The following is a 20,521-nucleotide window of genomic DNA, read 5'->3' as shown; positions in this document are numbered from 1 at the left end:
TTCTTGAGATTTTCGTTTTCCTTGGAGGCTTTCATAGTCTCCATTATAAATTGCCTTGAGAAGGGTTGGTGTCTGCATGTCTTGGATTAAGCTTCTACAGGGTGGGGGAAAATAAAGGTGGCTCGGAGAACTGGGTCCGGGGTACAGAGAAACATAGTAGATGAAAGGGAATACAGTACTAACCTGACTATAACATATGTTTAAAGCGATCATCATTCATTTCTTGCTACTTTTGGGCCCTGGTCAGCAAGTTGTTGAAGGCGAATCGAAGCTGAACTACTGGAATTGCTGCAATCATATCCGAAAGGGTCTGCTTCAGTTCTTGAAGTCTATGAGGGTTCTTGTAATACACCTTAGACCTAAGGGCTCCCAACACAAAGTAATCGCGTATTGACAGATCGGATGACCTAGGTGGTCAGCTAGGACCGTGACCAGACTGACCTTTGTTAACAACTCTGTCAGCCGTGAAGACAGTGTAAACATGTTCCAGGGTCCGGTCGGCTGTATGGCCAGTTGCTGTATTCTGTTGAAGTAACTGTAGATCTTTTCCTACTCCGTTAATGCTGCCACAAATGGTTTCAAAATGTTGGCAATGTAATGCGCCAAAGTCAGCGTCTGATGAAAGAATAATGCGGCGTGCTGACACTGCACACCAAGCCCCAACCTTCCGATCATGCAGCGGCGTTTCTTGGAAATTATGCGGATTCTCTGCTGCCCAGAACCTGAGATTCTGTGAATTGATGTAACCACTTACGTGAAACCAGACTCCATCAGACATAAAGAACAAATCCATGTCCAACCTATTCATCATTATCTCAGTGAACAGCCACTCACAAAACTGGAGGTGCAGTGGAGCAACTGCTGATTGTAATGCGTGAACAAAAGACATTCAGTGGTGATGCATGTGCAGGTTGACATGAAGTATTCGTCCGCATGCTCGATGTGATATGCCGGTCTCTTGCGACAGGGGTCGGCTTGATGTGATAGGACTCTGAACCATTTTCTGGTGAGCTGCAGCCCAATTTTCTGGTGTGCAGGCACGTTTCGTCTGACGCCATTTTCAGACTACGCATTGCATGGTGCCCTTTATTGGCACTTTGACACCATTAAACTTCTCGGCAAACAACTGACTACACTGTTTCCACGACTTCGTTGCCACGTATTTTTCCAGAACGGAGTTCCGCTGTGGGTACCATAGTCCCATTTGCACTGCTCCATTCGCACTGACGCAGCCCGCACTACGCTCTGAACCGAAGTGGATCACGTGTCGGGCATGCACGTGGTGTGCGCGTCGCGGGGTGTGGTTATATGGGTATATACACGTGTAATCGTGTGCACTCGTCCGGGCCACTTTTATTTGCCTCAGTCTGTACAATGCGTTAAAATCAAAAAGTTTGGTTCCGTGAGATTCTGCGTTTAATGTAAAGCTTCAGGTATAGTTGTGGTTTCTACAGAAAGACTAGAAGTTTCACTGGGAAAGGTAATCAGTACCTTGTAATTGTCATTAGCTATACTTTTCGACTCGTCTGTATATATCTCGAAATACTCTGAGAAATTATCAGCAATGCAGATTTTTACTAATTGCTCTGTTCCGGTAATGTTTTGTTGGAAAATAGAAAATGTCGGCTGTTGAAGTTATTCCGTTGTAATAGTAATCGGAATTAGGATAATGATAGAGGGCCTTGAACGGTTAATTCGGTATGTAAAGGGAGATGAAAATCTAACAATCATGGGGGATTAGAACACTATGAGAAGGAACAGAAGACACAGCTACGGGACAACACAGGCTTATAACAGAAATGAGGAGGAGAAAGAGTAATTGTATCCGGAGGTAGGTTTCAGCTAGTAAAGTAAATTCACTGTTCACAACTCATAAGAGGAGGAAGTACACTGGAAAATATCAGGTAACACGGGAAGATACCGGCGGGACACACAGATTCAGATCACAATTTAGTGGTGATGAATAGGGTGAAGTTTAAGAGAATCGCCTGAAGTATCAATACGTAAAGAAGTGGGATCTGAAGTACTGGGAATGATGTAGGTTTCAAGTGATGTAAGGCTGTAGATACTGCGGTAATGTGTAACGCAATACGCAGTTCAGTTCAGTTCAAGGAATGGACATACCTAATGCGGGCAGTCACAGAATTAGGGCAGATGAGGGAGAAGAAATTTTTCTGTAACAGAAGAAAATGCTTAATTGATGAACGAAAGCACAAAATACAGAAATGATCTGAGAAGGAAAGGGATACAGCGATATAAGTCACTTGGCAATGAAATCAGTAGAAAGAACGGGGAAGCTAAAGCGAATTGACTGTGGGATAAGTGTGAAGTAATCTTAAAGAAATACCGAGCGAGGTGGCGCAGTGGTTAGCACACTGGACTCGAATTCGGGAGGACGACGGTTCAACTCCGCGTCCGGCCATCCTGATTTAGGTTTTCGTGTTTTCCCTAGATGACTTCAGGCAAATGCCGAGATGCTTCCTTTGAAAGGGCACGGTCAATTTCCTTCCCCATCCTTCCCTAATCCGAGCTTGTGCTCCGTCTCTAATGACCTCGTTGTCGACGGGACGTTAAACACTGATCTCTTCCTCTCTCCTCTTAATGAAATGGTCCTCGGAAGGACAGATCTAGTATTCGAAAAAGGTTAAATAACCTTCGGGGAAATTGAAAGCAAAGCTGCAAGAGCAGGTCCACCGTTAACGCGGAAGAGACAGCAGATCGGTGGAAAGAGTGGACAGTATCTACGAAGGGGAAGAACTGGGTCCTGACGTGATGGTAGAAGAAATGGATGTCAGTTTGGAAGATATAAAGTGTTTAGTATTAGAGAAAGAGTTTTGCTGAGGTTTGGAAGACTTTCGAAAAAACAAGGCAGAAGGAATAGATAAGATTCCTTTGCAATTTCTAAAATCATTGAGGGACGTGCAACTTAACGATTGGAGACTAAGACTGCAAAGACAGAAACCTGCGAGAACTATCATAAAATCAGCTTAACAGGACGGACATCTCTGTTATGAATAATATGCAGAAGAATTTGACGGGTCTGTTGGATGACGATCAGTTTGTCTTTAGGGGAGACACAGTCATTAACTAGATGCAGTTCTCATGTTGCACTTTGCGACAGAGGACGAGACTTAAAAATCGAGACATCTTCATAGTATTTGTCAACCACGAAAAAGCATTCGACTACGTAAAATGGTGTAAGATGTTTGAAACTCGCTGAAAAATAGATGTAATAGGGAAACATACAATATGTAGAAGAACAAGAGGGGGAGTAACAATTGAAGTCCAGTAGAGAAGTGTTCGGATTGAAGAAAGTTATACGGCAAGACTGCATTCTTTCTCCCCTAGAGTTCGACCTACACGTCGAAGAAGAAAAGATTAAAATAAAAGATTAACGAGTGGGATTGTAACTGTGTGCGAAAGGATATCAATGACAAGATTCGTTGATAACACTGCAAACAGATTAATGAGCGCAGAATACGGACTGAGAGTAAAAGTCAAACGACCCTGATGAAGATCAGCAAAAATTAGTTTAGCGATAAACTTAACATCAAAATTGGTTATCAAGTACTACACTAAATGAAGGAACTGTGCTGCCTTAGAAGCAAAATAACCCAATTTGGACAAAGCAAGGAGGATATAAGCCGTAGATTAGCTAAGCCAAAGGTGTAATTTCTCGCTAAAAGTAGTCTACAGTGCCTTAATTTGAGCGAAAAGTTTCTGAGAATATATGTCGGTGGCATAGCGTTGTTTGAAAGGATTCATAGACTGTGGAAAAAGGGAAAAAAAATTCGAAACGTTTGAGATGTGTTACAGAAGAAGTCTGTAAATTAAGCAAAATGATGAAGTCCTCTGCATTATCTGTGAAGTAAGGAATATTTAGAAAACACTGACGAGAAGAGCAGACAGGGTGAGAGTACGTGTGTTAAGACATCACTGAATCACGTCCATGGTACTAGAGGGAGAGTTAAAGGACAAAAACTATAGGGGAAGCAGAGGTTGTCACATGAGAGGATGTGGTGGTGGGTCGCATCAAACCAGTCTGATGATTGATGACCACCTGTCCTCCCGCCCACCCTCCCCTCCCTCCAAAGAAAATAAGAAAAGTACATAACTATAATGGATAGTGAGAGGGCACAAGACAAGAAAACAGTACCGTGGTAGAAACTCTAAAGGCAAGTTTATTGTACTATTTTACAGCTTGTCATCGTGGGCTCTTGGCTTCATTGGATGATTGAAGAGGTAAGAACAAATTGCATATAGCACAGAACTGTGCCACAACATCACACAAAACTTTATGCAATATTTTAATCCTCGCCTGACAGCAACTGACGTAAACATCGGCGGGAAACAGACCAAGTGATTCATTGGTCTGAAGACATGGTTCATTACAGAACAGGATAAAAGGCGTCACAGTGAAACCCTCCAATGTTTTCGGTATACAGGAGAAAAATAAACTGCAGATGGAAACCCGTGTCCAAAACCGTAGCAACAGAGCACCCCATTTATGTGAGACAAGATCTTTCTGTGCAGCAGTTAGCTCCATCTTCTCCTCTGGCGATCGTTTCAATCAGTCGCAATCACTGAGGAACAAACAACATTGCGAGACGTTCCACTTACGTTCAATCAGCATACAAAGTCACGTTTGCTGCCGAAGGGGTAGCCAAGTGGCAGGCTCCGGCGCCTATAATTTTGACACTCTGTAGTGTCGTTGGATGACGTCTCCGGACGTGGTTTCCTACCCTCAATTTGTTTCTCGTTTCTCAAGACACGCTCTATAACCCCTCGATGTGTATCCACAATGGACAGTGGACGTTACTAGCGTGACAAGTTAAGTATTTTCGTCAGACGGGAAGTGTATTCGAATGGCGAGGCAGTTAAACCAACTGCTCACGTTGAGCGGGAGATCCGGGTTAGACTCTCGGTCCAGGACAAATTTTTAACTTTCAAAATTGAATTATTTAGATGCTCACTTGCGGCTAGAGTCAGACTCTTCTTTGAAATTTGATATTTACAGCCACTGTATCAAACAACAGTATGGTGTCTGTTGTGTTGGACAATACACTTTAGTACGAGAAAGAAACGTGCTCCTAGCATAGTATAAGAAATGGCGAAAATGTCCTGGGAAGAGGGAACTAGATTTTCGACTTATCTAACAGCTTCAATGACAGAACTTTACAATAAGGACCCCTTCTCAGAGGAAACGATCCAGGCAGTTGAGGTGCTGATGTCTGGTATCTCCGAAGCGAGAAAGGAAAAGTGGTGCAACCTCCTACAAGAGACGGACATGAAGCACAGCAGTAGGAAGGCATGGAAACTGCTCAAACGTCTCAGCAACGACCCAACAGAACCACAACCAAATTACAGTGAAGTTACACCTTATCAGATAGCTCACCAACTGCTTATGAACGGAAAAACTAAAAGGAAGATCAGGAATGGCAAAATCAAAAGAAAATTGAAAGAGGAGATTAACTTCCTAGCTCTCCCATTCTTCATTCAGGAGCTACAAGACGCCATCAACGATTTGAAAAACAATAAGGCCGCTGGCCTCGACGTTCTGAGATCTGAACAAATCAAACATTTTTGACCGAGAGTACAAGCATGGATCCTAGAGCTGATGAATAACTGTATTATAAAATGCAAATTCCTAAACTGTGGAGGAAAGCTCGGGTTGTTGCGTTACTAAAACCAGGGAAAGACCCAGCTGAAGCTAAAAATTTCCGGACTGTCTCACTGCTTTGTCATCTATTTAAAGTGCTGGAGCGAATGATCCTCAAACGCACAGCTGATTATGTGGACAAAGCCCTCATTAACGAACAAGCTGGATTTCGACCAGGAAAATCATGCTGTGGCCAAATCCTTAATCTCACACAGTACATCGAAGACGGCTATCAGAGAGGAGAAGTAACTGGGGTCGCATTCCTGGATCTCAGTGCCGCATATGACACAGTTAACCATAAGTTGCTTACCCAGAAGTGTATAATGTCACTAAGGACTACACCCTTTCTATGTTCGTTCAATGCATGCTACAGAACAGACGCTACTATGTAACCTTACAATCTAAAAACAGCCGATGGAGGACACAGAAAAATGGACTTGCACAGGGTAGTGTCTTGGCTCCAATATTATTTAACATCTATACGAATGACCTTCCCATCAGCCACCAGACACGAATGTTCATTTGTGCCGATGATGCAGCAGTGGCCACACAGGATAAAACCTTTGAACAAGTGGAGGAGAATCTCACAGGAGCCTTAACAGAACTTGCTACCTATTGCGAAGGCAATAATCTCAAACCAAACCCTAGTAAATCTCAAGTATCCGCCTTCCATCTTAGGAACAAACAAGCCAAACGGAAACTCCGAGTCATGTGTCAAGGGGAAGAGCTGAAGCATACAAACAGCCCAAAATACCTGGGAGTAACATTGGACAGACCGCTTACTTTTAAGCAGCACTGTCACAACACTAAAAAAAAGGTCTGTGCCAGGAACAACATACTGCGGAAGCTAACAGGTCGATCGTGGGGAGCTCAACCACACGTTTTGCGCACCACGGGTCTGGTGCTGAGTATCTCAGCAGCGGAATATGCGGCGCCAGTTTGGAGGAACTCTGCTCACACCAAGCAAGTTGACGTCGCCGTAAACGAAACTGTACGTATTGCCACAGGATGCCTCAAACCAACTCCTAAAGACAAAATTCATCCCATCATAGGCATAGCACCACCTACTATCCGCAGACAAGTAGCCAACGAGATCGAAAGATCAAAACAAAAGAATGATCCTCGACACACGATGCATATGCACCGAAAACAACGTGTCCGGCTGAAATCCCGCAGGAGTTTCATTGAGACTACTGAAGAGCTCGCCACCAAGCCCGTCGCAAGGCGGCTATCTCTTTGAGAAGAAATGGTGCCACACTCCACAATGGAACTACTTGAGGAGGGATCTGCCGGCTTTCAACTACCTTTTACAACTTGGAGGTCATTAAACCGGCTGCGCACTGGAGTAACTGGGTGCAAATCAAACCTATTTAAATGGGGCTACAGTGACAGCGATAAGCGTGAATGCGGAGCAATACAGGATTTGGACCCCCTATTGATTTGCCCAGATATGTCTATAACATGCACTAAAGACGATATTTTGAAAGTCAATGACAAAGCAACCTACGTTGCTAATTACTGGGAAGGGAAGATATAATTGGTGCATCCGGATACGGAAGAAGAAGAAAACGACAGCTTGGCATATTCGCGCTTTTTTATTTGTTAAAGTACCCATGTCATGCAATATAGCGCACTGTGTCAAGTAATGTAACATGATACATATTTTCATGTCGTATAACATGAAACGCGCCATTGTGCCATCTAATATGCAATTTGTCATGTCCTGCAGTATGATACAATGTATCAAAGTTTAGATGCCCCCCCCCCCCCCCCATTCACGGATACTTCCTATTGTACGTGCATCCCACGCTATAGAAGCATTTGTTCTTACACGCCTCACCATATTTGTAACAGGGGATGGGTTTGGGGGAGAAATAGTCCTCTCGGGGAAAAAAATCACCGTCCCCGCTTCGCTCAGAAATCAAAAAATTGTTCTAATGTATCCCCAGGAACAAATCCACCTCCAGAAATTTTATCTCCGCATATAAACGCTTTTAGCTATTAAATTTACGCTCTTCAGCCTCATAATATTATTATATATTGTTTACTGTGGCTGGCGAATCTCCTGGAAATTGGAAATTTGTGGTAAAAATGGGACCAAACTGCTGAGGTCATCGGTCCCTAAGCTTGCGCACTACTTAATCTAACTTAAACTAACTTAACGCTAAGGACAACACACACACCCACGTCACTGCTCTGGGGAAGTACGGTTAACTCGTGAAAAAGCGCGAGAATATGTCAAGATGTTTAGATTTAAATGTCTTTGAAGTCGAAAAGTTAGTTCCCTCCCTTTACATCCGTAACTCTGCCCAGAACATATTCGCGCTATTTTTGCTATGACAGGAGCATTTTTCATTCTAGTTCCCAACTTTTGTTCTTGACATTGCACCGCACAGCTTGGAATCCGACATAGATGCATGTTGATTCGGGCGACGACTGATCCAGTATAGGTTTTCTTATACTCTTTTCCAGCCGTGTTGGTTATACTGTGGTAAAGGATAAAGCTTTACCAAAACAATGGGACGACCATTAATTATATGTATTTGTCTACCATCTTACAAAATTTGAAACGATTTGCACCAGTCTGAAACATAAAAAAAACTTACAAAACGTGTTTTTTGGACGTAAAATCCGAATAAATCTAGATTTCTGAAATCGAGTTTTCAATTTTATTGTAAGAATGCATTTTGTTATTTATTTTATTCACTTTAAACTGTTTCCATGCATTCAATTCACGAAAGAATGAATTTTACGTGCTAGAGTCAGCTCGACCTTTTTATAATCGTACTACGACAGAGGGAGAAGATTGTTGGATAATTCTTCAGGCTATCCTGGCTATATGTTGAGATGTTGAATAATCGGGTCTTCCGTCGGTTGTTCGCGTCGTTCCCCTACGATATTTTGGTGGCTTGACTCAATATCTGCCTTTGTGCAACCTTTGAACCGATTCGTACAAGTTTAAAGTACAGAATTGGCGCATTTCAAAAACCCCCAGAAGAACGTGGTTGTTTTTTGCACGCAAAATCCAAACGAGGCAATATTTTTTTTCAAACGGTTGATATTTATCTCACAGGTCCAATATACCAGTGGACAAAATTTGAACCACCAATTTCGCTCCCATCCAGACTTATTTAAGGACGGCGGATTTTGCGCGTAAAATCCGAACAGTGCACATACAAATGGAACCATTAGCTGAGTATGAATTTGAGCCCAATTAAAATCTTTTGCAAAACGAATTAATCGATTCGCACAATTTGCCTGGGCGCCAGCTCCGGTTCGTTGTTCAGCCGTTGCTTAAAATACTGTTACTTACCTAGAGAATAATAAATGTTCAAATGGCTATACAAATTGCCGCTGGTAGGGTTAAACCAAAAATACTTTTTACACTACGTTCCTTCATCCTGCGCGTGGCCTTTTCATACATATTTGTTAGAGGGTTTTCGATTCTGTAACGATATCTGTAGGAATGCGTATCTCGATAACTTAGGTGTGGACGCACAACAGGGTCCGTGCCTCTTGCAGGAATACAGGACTCGCTACGAGCAAGTAGGTCAATGGACAGCGGACTCTACTACCGCGTAACAAGTTGAGAAATTTCGTCGGACGGCAAGCGTGTCTGGATGGCCGAGACGGTTAAGACAACTGCTCGTGTTAAGCGGGAGATCCGGGTGCGGCAAAAACTTTCAACTTTCGCCCTCGAACTACTTCGATTCCCGACTGCGATTGGAGCCGATCTCTCCTCTGAAATTAAAAAGTACGTACCTGTCAGACAACTCATTCTGTACAGTGAAGGGTTACTTAGATAACACAGTAGTAGTCTAATAAAAATTGTAGCATAGGTAATAATAACGGTAATAAAATACCTATCATTTCACTTAACTCTTTCATATTGTTTTCCTTCTTTCTTCTTCTTTCCTGGAGAGAACTTACTTCCACAGCCACGCAATGCTTCTTCTCCTGTTTCTAAGCTCAACATCTTACTCATAACAGAGGTATGCTGACTCAGTTTTTCGGGCTAGCAAATGGGAAGCTGCGGCACAGAAAATGGAAACAAGCATCGTCGCTACGGCCCTGACGTCATGTGATAGCGTATAGTGTTACATTATGAAACAATGTGTGTATAGTGCACGTATTTCGTAGTGAATGGGAGTGAGAAACGAATAAACAGTGTAGCCTCAGCCTTTTACCTTATTAAACAAGTTCTTTATGAAACTGTATCGTACACTAGCGATAAAAAGAATAAGGTAGAACTCTTTTAAACAGATCGACCTTGTATTTTGGAGGGCGGTGACTCCAATTTTCTGCCACACATCCTGATTTAGGTGCCCCATCATTCCCCTAAATTACTTCAGGTAGATGCCGGGATGGTTCCTACTTTAAGGGCATGTCTGACTACTAGTTCCATCTTTGTCAAACTAGACCTGTAAGTATATAAAAGCGTGTGTACAAAAAATTACGATTTTTTGTTGTTTTTAAATTTTAATACCAAGACATTTCCAGTATCCTTGTAAAAGTGTTGTACGGATGAATAAATCTACTACTACTACTACTTCTTGTACATAGCCCAGAGGAACGCTATCCAATGGTAGACCGGCGGCAAGCTGGAGTGAAAGTCAATTGTCGCCGAACACTGAACCAGCGGATCGCAGACTTCCGTTTACAGTCTATATCTCTTATTTAATATAAAAAACTGCTTTTGAAATTCAAGGCACACAGGCAAAGAGAATCAGTCTCCCACCAAGATAACTGGAAATATTAATTGCTTTTCAATGCTGCAATTACTATAAATGACATAAAGAGCTGAAGTACCCGTCCCTGATTAGCTGGCGCAAACAAAGGACGTGCGAGCTGTTCAGGAGACATACCAAACGAGAAACCACTTGGGCACTCAACAGCGGATGCGGCACTCTTCTTCCTCGGTACTCACCAGCTGGCGGATGAGTTTGACTGCAGTACTAGATGTTGTGTATCGGATATCTTGCTCCAGTGTCATTGGTTTTCCCTATCCAGAAACAATCAATAGACTAGCCATTTAAGTGAAAATAATTAGTGCAAGATATAAATAGTGCTTCCAACACTTTAATCCAAATGAATTGCCCTTGGGGTGTCACAAATTGTAATAAACGATACGGATACATGCGAGTAGGATTCCGTAGAGTTCCGTAAAACTTAATTATGTATACAGATACTTCATTCCTCCCGGGAATCTAGAGTGTCGACGATTTTTTTCCTGTTATCGATATCGATACAAACAACATATATTATTTCTGAAAAAAAGTAAACAGAAGGACAGACAGGTGGATAACAAATGATCAAAACAATTTTTTTCGAGTGATATAATTACAAATTAACAGACTTCGGATATTTTTGCCATTTTTGTACTGTGAAACCAAGCTACTTGCCAAATTTCATCGTTGTAGGTCAACGGGATATACCCCATAGTTTTCATGAATGCGTTTGCGAATATATGTAGACGTATGTGGAATAAATGGCCGTATCTTTTGATTGTGTTGACTTTCAGTTTTTTCCACCACCAAGGGACGTCAATAATCGACGTAAATTTCAACTTGATAGTCCACCATTTTTAACAGTCGGATGGACAGATGGACACCAAAGTCATCCTATAAGATATCCGTTCTTACCGACTGAGTTATGGAACCCTAAAAACAGTCTCAACTTTGGCTATTCCGGGTTGGGAACCTGGTGGCGACCTTGACGTTTTTATTTTCGTTTTTGCTGCAGATGCTGTATGCAGAGTATTAAGTGTCTTCGTTGTGCAATAAGGCACAGAGGCAAAAGTGTAGGTGGGGGTCAATTGTGTTTGTACAGTACAAAGCAGATCTCGGTCCGCTAGTTTCCGCGAGTTACGGAATACGCACGTGCAAGCAAAATACAAGACTAACACCTTAAACCTCAAATGCACACGCTAATGGCATGAGCACAATGTGAAATAAATGAACGTAATACGGGTGCAAGGCTAAAAAAAGGTTTTCAGTGTTTGTATTTCAATAATTTTGAAATACAATTAATTACAGTTTCTAATCTTATTCGTAAGTGTACTGTATCTATCAAATTTGTCAAGAGTAATGATGCTGGCAACTCGCTGCGCGCATGCGTGGGTGGTGGGGGATGCCGCGACGAGCTATGAGTGCAGAAGGCAACCGAGTAACAGTGGGCGAGATGTGGCTGTCATTTGTGTAACATAAGGCTGTATTGAAGTGGTACTGGAATCACGAGAATATTCACGCGGTACAACTACAGCGGAACTGTTAGACACTTTACAGTAGGCAAGATCTGGGGGGCAAAGATAATCTACAAGCCCAGCGTCCAGTGATATCCCTGATCCGGATGGGACTTCGATATCTACAGCCTGACTTTGGATAGCATTCATAGTGACATTAACACGGATAGATAAATAACTGTGAATGTCGAAGAAATGTTACTGAAACGCCTACACCAATGGAAGTCCCTATGCTCATACTATTACAAGATACGAGACACACTATAATAGCCACGAATTTGGAAGTCTGTTGGAGCGAAGTGTTACGAAGGGAAAAAAGGACCTTAGATTATCCTCAGATATAACGTGAATCGTGCAGTACTCCTGGAAACTTTTTGACTAACTTAAGGAGCACTCTTATACAGCGACGTGTGATGATACAACTGCTGCGATAGAACTCACCGATTTCGTGCTTATCTGCAGATGTAGCCATTTCCTCAGCGCCAAAGTCATCACCAGTATGTTCAGGGACTAAAGACACCTGTAAAGAGAAACACGTTTGTCATACGAACAGATGAACACTCATTCTTAGCTAGTGCTAACAATAGGTTTATGCTGTAGATAGAGAATTTCTAACATGAAGTTGCTATCATTTTTAAGAAAATTTTTGTGGTTTATCTTATGTACTTTTATGTTCGTTGTCTTTCCAAATGAAACAGAAAAACTACGAAATTGCACACAAGCTAGATGTTAAACCAGGTGTATCTTTCAACGTACTCTGTCGATACAAGTAGCGGAACGTTTGTAGCCGATACTGAAATAATATCTTATCGTGCTGCCCGGTTAATGCTAAGTAATCGCCACATTTACTCCTTTTACGTTGCTTTCTTTATTTGAGTAACTTCATGAATAGCTTGGCTACTGGAATGTATAAGTAGTAACTTGCAAATCACGAAAGCCAAGACATGGTTTAAAGTAGCAGGTTCTCTTGAAATAACATCACCAACCACAATCATAATATAGCTCGCTGTAACGAAAAGTAATCACTAGACATACCGAAGCCAGGAATAAATTCGTTCACCTGCTAATGACACGCAGCGAGGTGAAGCGGTGGCAGTTTCGTGGAAACGAGGGGAGGTAAGTGACTGCTCTAAAGTCGTGTCGATGACGTGGTCAGTAGAAACGAAACACAGACTGGGAAAGATAATTAACGTCAATTTGATTGTAGATTTAGGGAAGCCACAGAAGAACCAAACTCTAGATAGCCGGACAGGAATTTGAAACTCGCTCGTAGAAAATGGGAGTTGAGTGGCTTAACGACTAATAATTTCGTGTGTGGTTCAATGGCCTGCTATGGTCTTTCAGCTGGACGCCACTTTGACATCTTGCATCTCCCTAGCCTACAGTCAGTAATCATACCGGAGAAAGGGATCTGCAGCTTAACGTGGAATCTGGAACACGTGTTGTTCCTGGCGGATTTTCACATTACTGAGAGGCGAAGGCTTGGTTAAAGGCAGACTGAAATACTCTGTGGTCCGACTGCGATTCAGTACCCTTTCGGTTTCCAGGCACGAATTCTAACCCTAGATGACCAGGCCTGAAGACTTGTCCACTGCGCCACTTCTCTTGATCCAACTACATGGGGGATGTAGATAAGTGTAAGAGTGTCTAAGAAGACGGTACAGCACATTGCCAGACACGCTTACTAAGTGCGACGTAGAACGACCTGATATAGTGATACGTGAGAGCGGCGAAGGCTATTCTCAGAACATGTGTCGCCAAGTAGAATCCTGTCGATTTATTACCACTGTCAGGAAACACTGTCCACAAGGAATTCACGTCAGGGCTGCGGGTGACAGATAATCATGACGGCCAGTACTGCCATTGTTTGTCCTGGGTCGTAGCTAAAAATCATTTCTCTACAGGGTGGGCACATCACTGCACGGCGTCAGCGCAGGCCATCCTCGGTCTGCTTCCGAGAGAAAACTCCGGAGGAAATGGCATCGCATGGACATTTGGAGCATAATTGCAGCCTAGAGAAGCGAGGTAGTTTAATTATGTCTGATGTAATATTAACGGAGGTACTATTTATTTACATTATTTCTGCCCATCAAGGTAACCGAGTACAGTGGCCAGAGACAACAGCAATGCACATTTGAGAAATGAAAATGTGTTATCGACTGAAAGGAACTACAATTATCCTTCGGTGTAATTATGTATGGTGTGTTTATCGTAGACTCTGTGCTGTAACTTGCACGTTAGACAAGTAATAATTCAGAATTCTTGTTAGTATACCAAATATCAAGGAATGTATTTGTCACTTTACTCAAATAATTCGCATGTACGTCTCTCAGTGCAAAGAAGGCAGTATCTGCGAAAATAGTTGAATTGGATTCAGAGCTGAGAATAACTTGTGAAATACAGGAATTTTTGTTGAAATAGATATTTATTTCAATACATTTTTTATTTCTATAAAATGTGTTATTTGGAGATGAAGTCCGATTTAACAACAGAAAACTATAGTTGAAGGAAGTATTTGTTAAATACGACGACTGTGGGTGTTTATTGTAAAATGACGGTAAAGTATTTATGACAAGATATTTCACTGGCCTGGTTAGCATAAAAAGCGATATGTATCGCATATAGAGCTAAATATTTGTCGTAAACGCCTAGGGAACCTCCCCAGCAGCTATCACTTGTGATTTTATTCGGGAGTGGAACATTACAGAAACAGCTTTGCATTTATATTTTCCCGCACATAACCTGTGTAAGGTTGCAACTCGGCAAAACCTTCGGGGTGGCTCAAACAAAAGGAGGATCAGGGGTGTTCTCGAAATGTTTAAATTACAGCGAAACGAGTAATTTGAATGATGTGCAAGGTATCCGGACTATAACAACCATAAAGAGCTGTTGGACAACCAGGACGAAATATTGATTGGAAGACTGAGGAACTGTTCAGACGCCTAATCGGAGAAGGTTTCTCCCCCCCCCCCCCCCCCAACCACACACAATGGCCACTTTTCAGACGGTGTATGAGAACTCTATCATAAATGTGTATACTGAGTGTGGGTGAGTTTGTGTTATACATTCACGAGTGAATGGAGAAGGTGAGACTCAGTGCCAGCACACAATCTACTTCTTTCGAATGATACCAAAAGGACCGCTTGGATTAACGACCCTGTCCGAAGGACGGATCACACTCCACTGAGTCACAAGGCCTCACTTCGTGAGACACTGGAGAGGACTTTGGAATTTAATCCTGGGAATCAGGAACTTCACACCATAACCTGTCCTTCCTTCGCCGGCCAAATACTAGGGGCGAAAATTTCTTGCACTACTGGGATTTGAACCGGGTATCTCAGAGTCGAGTGCTGCCACACAGGCGTGCGTTATTTCAAATGGTTCAAATGGCTCTAGGCACTATGGGACTTAACATCTGAGGCCATCTGTCCCCTAGACTTAGAACTAATTAGACCTAACTAACCTAAGGACATCACACATCCATTCCCGAGGCACGATTCGAACCTGCGACCGTAGCAGCAGCGCGGTTCCAGACTGAAGCGCCTAGAACCGCTGGGCCACAGCGGCCGGCGTGCGTTAGTGACATCGGCTACTGGTGCAGATTGGCCGTAACGATGCCCACGTTATTTATCAGTTCTGTGTTCCATTATTGCGGTCTGACTGTTTAAGACGAGTAACATCCAGAGGCAATTACAAAGATGAAATGTCCCACAAAGTCCACAGTTTTGGACGCTACTGAAAGATTTCTGGGACGACGAAGTACAATTTGTCAGGAACGTCATCCAAGCTATGTGTCCACCTGGGACAATTATTGTGGCAGCAGTGGTTCAACTTTGCTATCTCCTTCATCGAGAACGTCATACTGTTCATCTAAAAGAAAGCGGCATATGTTATTGCTCAAGCTCATGTCCAAGATCAATGACCCCCAAGTTCATTGATGTGGCGGGAGTAACAAATCGCGAGTTAGGCTGATCTCTTAACGTTAGTAAGTACATACTTACCGAAAGTATTTAGAATATCTCCAATGGCCTCGACATCGCAACACATTCACCTTTAACCTGGGTGCCTGGCTGCACATAACCTACTACAAAATGATCAGGGACTTGGCTGTTGACAACTGAGCACCCGGATCATGTGGTGCAGGTGTAACGACCTAAGAGCCAAATTTTCTAGAAAGATTTTACAAGACATTAACTGAAATTTTGAGCTTGGCATGACTAAAATCTAAGGTATCGGCATATAAAAAATTGATCCTATTTTTAGGAGAACTTCGATCACTCGAGTTGAGAATAGTAGGCAGAAACTATCCAATTGAATGCATTTCGGGAAAAAAGAACAAAAGAGACGGAATGGGCTATACATACTCAGCGAAACTTCTGCTCTGTTTACAATAAAAACTAGGTAAAATAGTCTGCATTTCTGGATAATACCATTGTGTATGTCACGAATGTGTTCTCGCCCACTGTCTAGTCGTATTTAAGATAAAGCCGGCAACGTCCGCGCGGAGAGCACAGAGGTGTTTGCTGTTGCGCCACTGATGACTTTGGCACGGCTTCTGTCGATTTTGTGTTTGTTGTTATTGGCATTCCTCCAGTCGACCTTCAGACCGCAGACGACAGACAAATGAGTTTTCTTACTACTATAGTGTCAACCAAATCTGAAATCAGCCATCAAAGCGTCAAGCTGAATGCTGACGTTGGCTGATTTATTAGTGACAGTACTAAATTGGTAGCTGGACGAATAATTCGGAGAAACGAAGAAAATGGAGTAGACGGCGGAACTGTGAAACTTTACTAAAGCAAGAACATTAAGCTGATCCATTTTTCTAGCACAGTGTTTTCCAAATGTAACATGAAAGCTTTTCTGAATACTATTCCAAATGGCTAAGCACAACACCTACGGGTGTAAAGAAGCAGAAACCCCAGAAAATGTTGAGTGCGCGCAGGTGTGTGTGTGTGTGTGTGTGGTTGGTTTTCTTGGCTATGGGCGTTTTCCTCATGCTGTTGAGGAAGTAATGGTACCAACGATATGACAAAACCCACAAACTACTCAGATAGCGATGTCGAAGTTCTTGGTCAGACCAGTACCCAATGAACGACAGTTTTACGCATATAAATATAGCAGAAGGGAAGAGTTGAACGCGTCTGTATCTTTATATGGCTTATAACCTAATGGATCACTACTCAGTGACTAAATATTGAACTGTCCAGCATTAAATACGTGCTGCGAAAATATTTAAGAGTAATTTCGTTGTAGCAGGATAATATGTTTTAACATTCATACGACATGCAGTCTGATCAGGAAAGAATTATTGATGAAATAAATGAAGTTTACTTCAATCTCAGTCTTCCTCTACAGTTTCTACCCTCTACAGCTTGCTCCAGTACCATGGAAGTTATTCCCTCATGTCTTAATGTCCAAATCCTTCTTCTTGTCAGTATTTTGCAAATGCTCCTTTCTTCGCCGATTCCACGGAGAACCTCCTCATTTCTTACCTTTCAGTCTACCTAATTTTCAATATTCTTCTGTAACATCACATCTCAAACGCTTCGATTCTTCTCTTTTCCGGTTTTCCTACAGTCCATGTTCATTACCGTACAATGCAGTGCTCCAAACGTGCATTTTCAGAAATTTCTTTGTCATATGAAGGCCTTTGTTTGATACCAATTGACTTCCTTTTTCTCGAAAAGCCGTCTTTGCCTGCTCCAGTCTGCTTTTTATGTCCTTGATCCGTCCGTCATGAGTTATTTTTCTTTCAAGGCAGCACACTCCGTCAACTTCGTCTACTTCGTGATCACCATGTGGAGGAAGATGCGGCTTATGAAATGAATGTATGGTCATCATCTTCCTCACATAGTCACACTTACTTTCCACCATGCATCTATGATATTAAAATTGAGAGAGAAATGAACATCATTTATGATTAAATATCTCGTTAAAATGCCTCTTACTAATTGTATGTCGTTCCCGCAATAACCAGAAGTTGTCTCATTATTGATTTCACCACTATAAATGAAGCAATTGAAAGTTCGACACCACAATAACTATGTAACGGCTGCTATACAACTGTAACAGCTACACATTATTATTATTATTATTATTATTATTATTAGTGGCAGTGGTCTTCTAGGTTCTGTCAGTTCGGAAGTAAGAAGTTCAGCAGTTAAGTAATTTACAAACAGTAAGTATAGTGCACGCAACTTTACTTGATTGATTTTAAATAGATTAGATTAGATTCCGGCGTTGGGTTTGGATGAAGCAAATGTCGCCAGGGAGAGAAATGGTGCAAGGTCGAAAGTTAGTCTTCTTTCCAGAGAAGGATTTATGTGAGTACGAATTGACACTGACTCATCAAATCGTGGTTTAATAAAACACCTAAAAAAACTAAATATCATCTTTCGTCATTTTAAAAATAAAAGTATCCTAAGAAAATTTTTTTAAATTCTAAAGTTTATTTAAGCGCTAATGTTGATGACGGTGGGGGAAGGAGGGTGGGTGCTAGCTAATATCTGATTGCACTCCAGGGCAATGGTCTCAGAAAGGTTCGAAACCACTGTTTTAGATAATTGGGGATGGCCTTATTGTCATGACTGAGAGGGGGAGGAGGCGGGGGCGCAAAAATGTTACGAGTCTAGGATCCTTTTGTGAACAGTGCCCAGCAGTACTTAAATGAAGTGGCGTTTGGTGTAAAAGTCCCATATGGCAGAATATTTTGTGCAGGCCTCACTAAATGTATGTTAGTAATGTTCACCTGGCTATTTTATCTGCTACTGGTGACGCGCGTTCGCATGGGGTACGTTAGGGAGACGATTAGTGTGAACTGGTGGCTCTGGTAACGGCTCCTTGAGCTCTGGTGTGATGCTCATATCAGCTTTATTAGGAATATGACACTTAAAAGGACTTTTTTTTTCAATCTCTGATAGGTCGCGAAATTAAAACCACAGTGAAAATCTGTTAAGGTTTTGCGCAGTATGTCTGGTACGGCCGTCTATTACGACATGTCGTACTTGTCAGTTCGGAGTGCACAATGAGCACATAAAGATGTCTAGAAAATAGCGTTTCGCGTTAAGTGGAGTGCCTGTTGACAGGTTTCGCCTGATTTCACGCAGCCCACATCACGCAACTTCGTGACAATTTTCGGTCACGTACAGTAGGGGCAACGAAGGCGCAGATACATCGTTTTCGATGGGAAGTATTTGTTCATCCAGCATACAGCCCGGACTTTGCTCCCTCTGATTTTCATCTCTTCGCTCATATGAATCGCTGGTTATGAATACAGCATTTTGGCACAGACAACGAGCTACAAACCAGCATACGGAATTGGCGGAAATCACAAACGGCTGCTTCTTTGATGAGGGACTGGAAAGTTGGTACCACGCTACGACAAATGTCTAAGTCGGAGCGGCGACTATGTAAAGAAATAGTCGGACGGTGTAGCTAAATGCTGCAAAAACAAAACATTTTTGATTTTCACTGTGGTTTCCATTTCGCGACTGATCGGAAGCTGAAAAAAAAATTAAATAAAAAAATAAAAAGTAGGCCTCGTATGTGTACCAGCTTCATTGGCGGACACTGTTCCTCAATAATAGTCTATAATCTGTTTTCACCAGACGAGTTGGCCAAGGAACCTCTAACCTGGCATATAGTTTCCAAGTCTACGAATGTGCCACCAGAGCGGAAGGTCAGAGATTGCACAGTGAAAGCGAGGCAGGTGGGTTTTACAGGCCGCATCGTCGCTGAACGCGAGGACTCACCGAATCAAACAGGTGGGACGTACGTTGGTACCTGTGTGTCCCCACAAGAGTCAAGCAAACCTGCACTCGTCGGTGAAGAGAACTTGAGGCCACTGAAGCAGGTTTTATTCTAGGTGATCCCTGTCCCACCTGAACCGAAAACCATTGTGCGGCGTGCTTTATACTGTTCTCAATGTATGCCAATAGGCTACATGGACTGTAAGGAGATAACTGCGTCCTGTCTCGGTCGGCACAGACTTCTCTGTTGCCAAAAAGGAAGCAGAAAAACACAGTGCGCAATTGAGCAACATTCTCTTTAGGGTATTTACGACTCATAATTAGTTTTTATGCTCGGTTATCAGCAAGTGCTGTTGAACTCATGGATCACTACGAGATAGATCTTCAGTGCCTTATGTCTTGCGACAGTGGCTGAATGTTCGAACGACGTCCCTGTGGTACACGCCAAACCAGCGGGACCCAGCGAGGTGGCGCAGTGGTTAGCACACTGGACTCGCATTCGAGAGGACGACGGTTCAAACCCGCGTCCTTAGTTCACGACATCTTAAACCGTTGTACGGGACCAAAAACTGCACTGAAGTGCTTCCTACGAAGGCAGTATCCTTTCATTTTGATTTAGGTTTTCCCTAAATCGCTTCAGGTAAATGCCGGGATGGTTCGTTTTAAGGGGTACGGCCGACTTCCCTATCCATTCCTAATCCACTGGGACCTCGTTGTTTGGTCCCCTCTCCCAAATCAACCAACTAATAAAACCAGCGGGGAGATCACCGTGCTTACAACGCGCCTTGACATAAAGTAATAATATGCACACGGAATAAGCTTTAAACACCTTCAGAGACATGTTGACAGTGTACAGAAGCCATGGTATCT

General features: G+C 42.5%; 1 protein-coding gene across 5 annotated transcripts in view; it reads right to left on the bottom strand.

The window, feature by feature from the left end:
* Positions 1-20,521, bottom strand: part of LOC126481128 (ras guanyl-releasing protein 3-like) — a 448,249-nt gene that overhangs the window by 191,776 nt on the left and 235,952 nt on the right. For all 5 annotated transcript variants that reach the window (XM_050104668.1, XM_050104672.1, XM_050104669.1 and 2 more), the window contains one exon: positions 12,342-12,420. In XM_050104668.1, the coding sequence (XP_049960625.1) occupies positions 12,342-12,420 (79 nt within the window). The remainder of the gene's footprint in view (positions 1-12,341; positions 12,421-20,521) is intronic.

This window comes from Schistocerca serialis, chromosome 5 (assembly GCF_023864345.2).
Source record: "Schistocerca serialis cubense isolate TAMUIC-IGC-003099 chromosome 5, iqSchSeri2.2, whole genome shotgun sequence".
Classification (NCBI taxonomy): domain Eukaryota; kingdom Metazoa; phylum Arthropoda; class Insecta; order Orthoptera; family Acrididae; genus Schistocerca; species Schistocerca serialis.
This window is presented reverse-complemented; position numbering and strand designations above follow the sequence as displayed.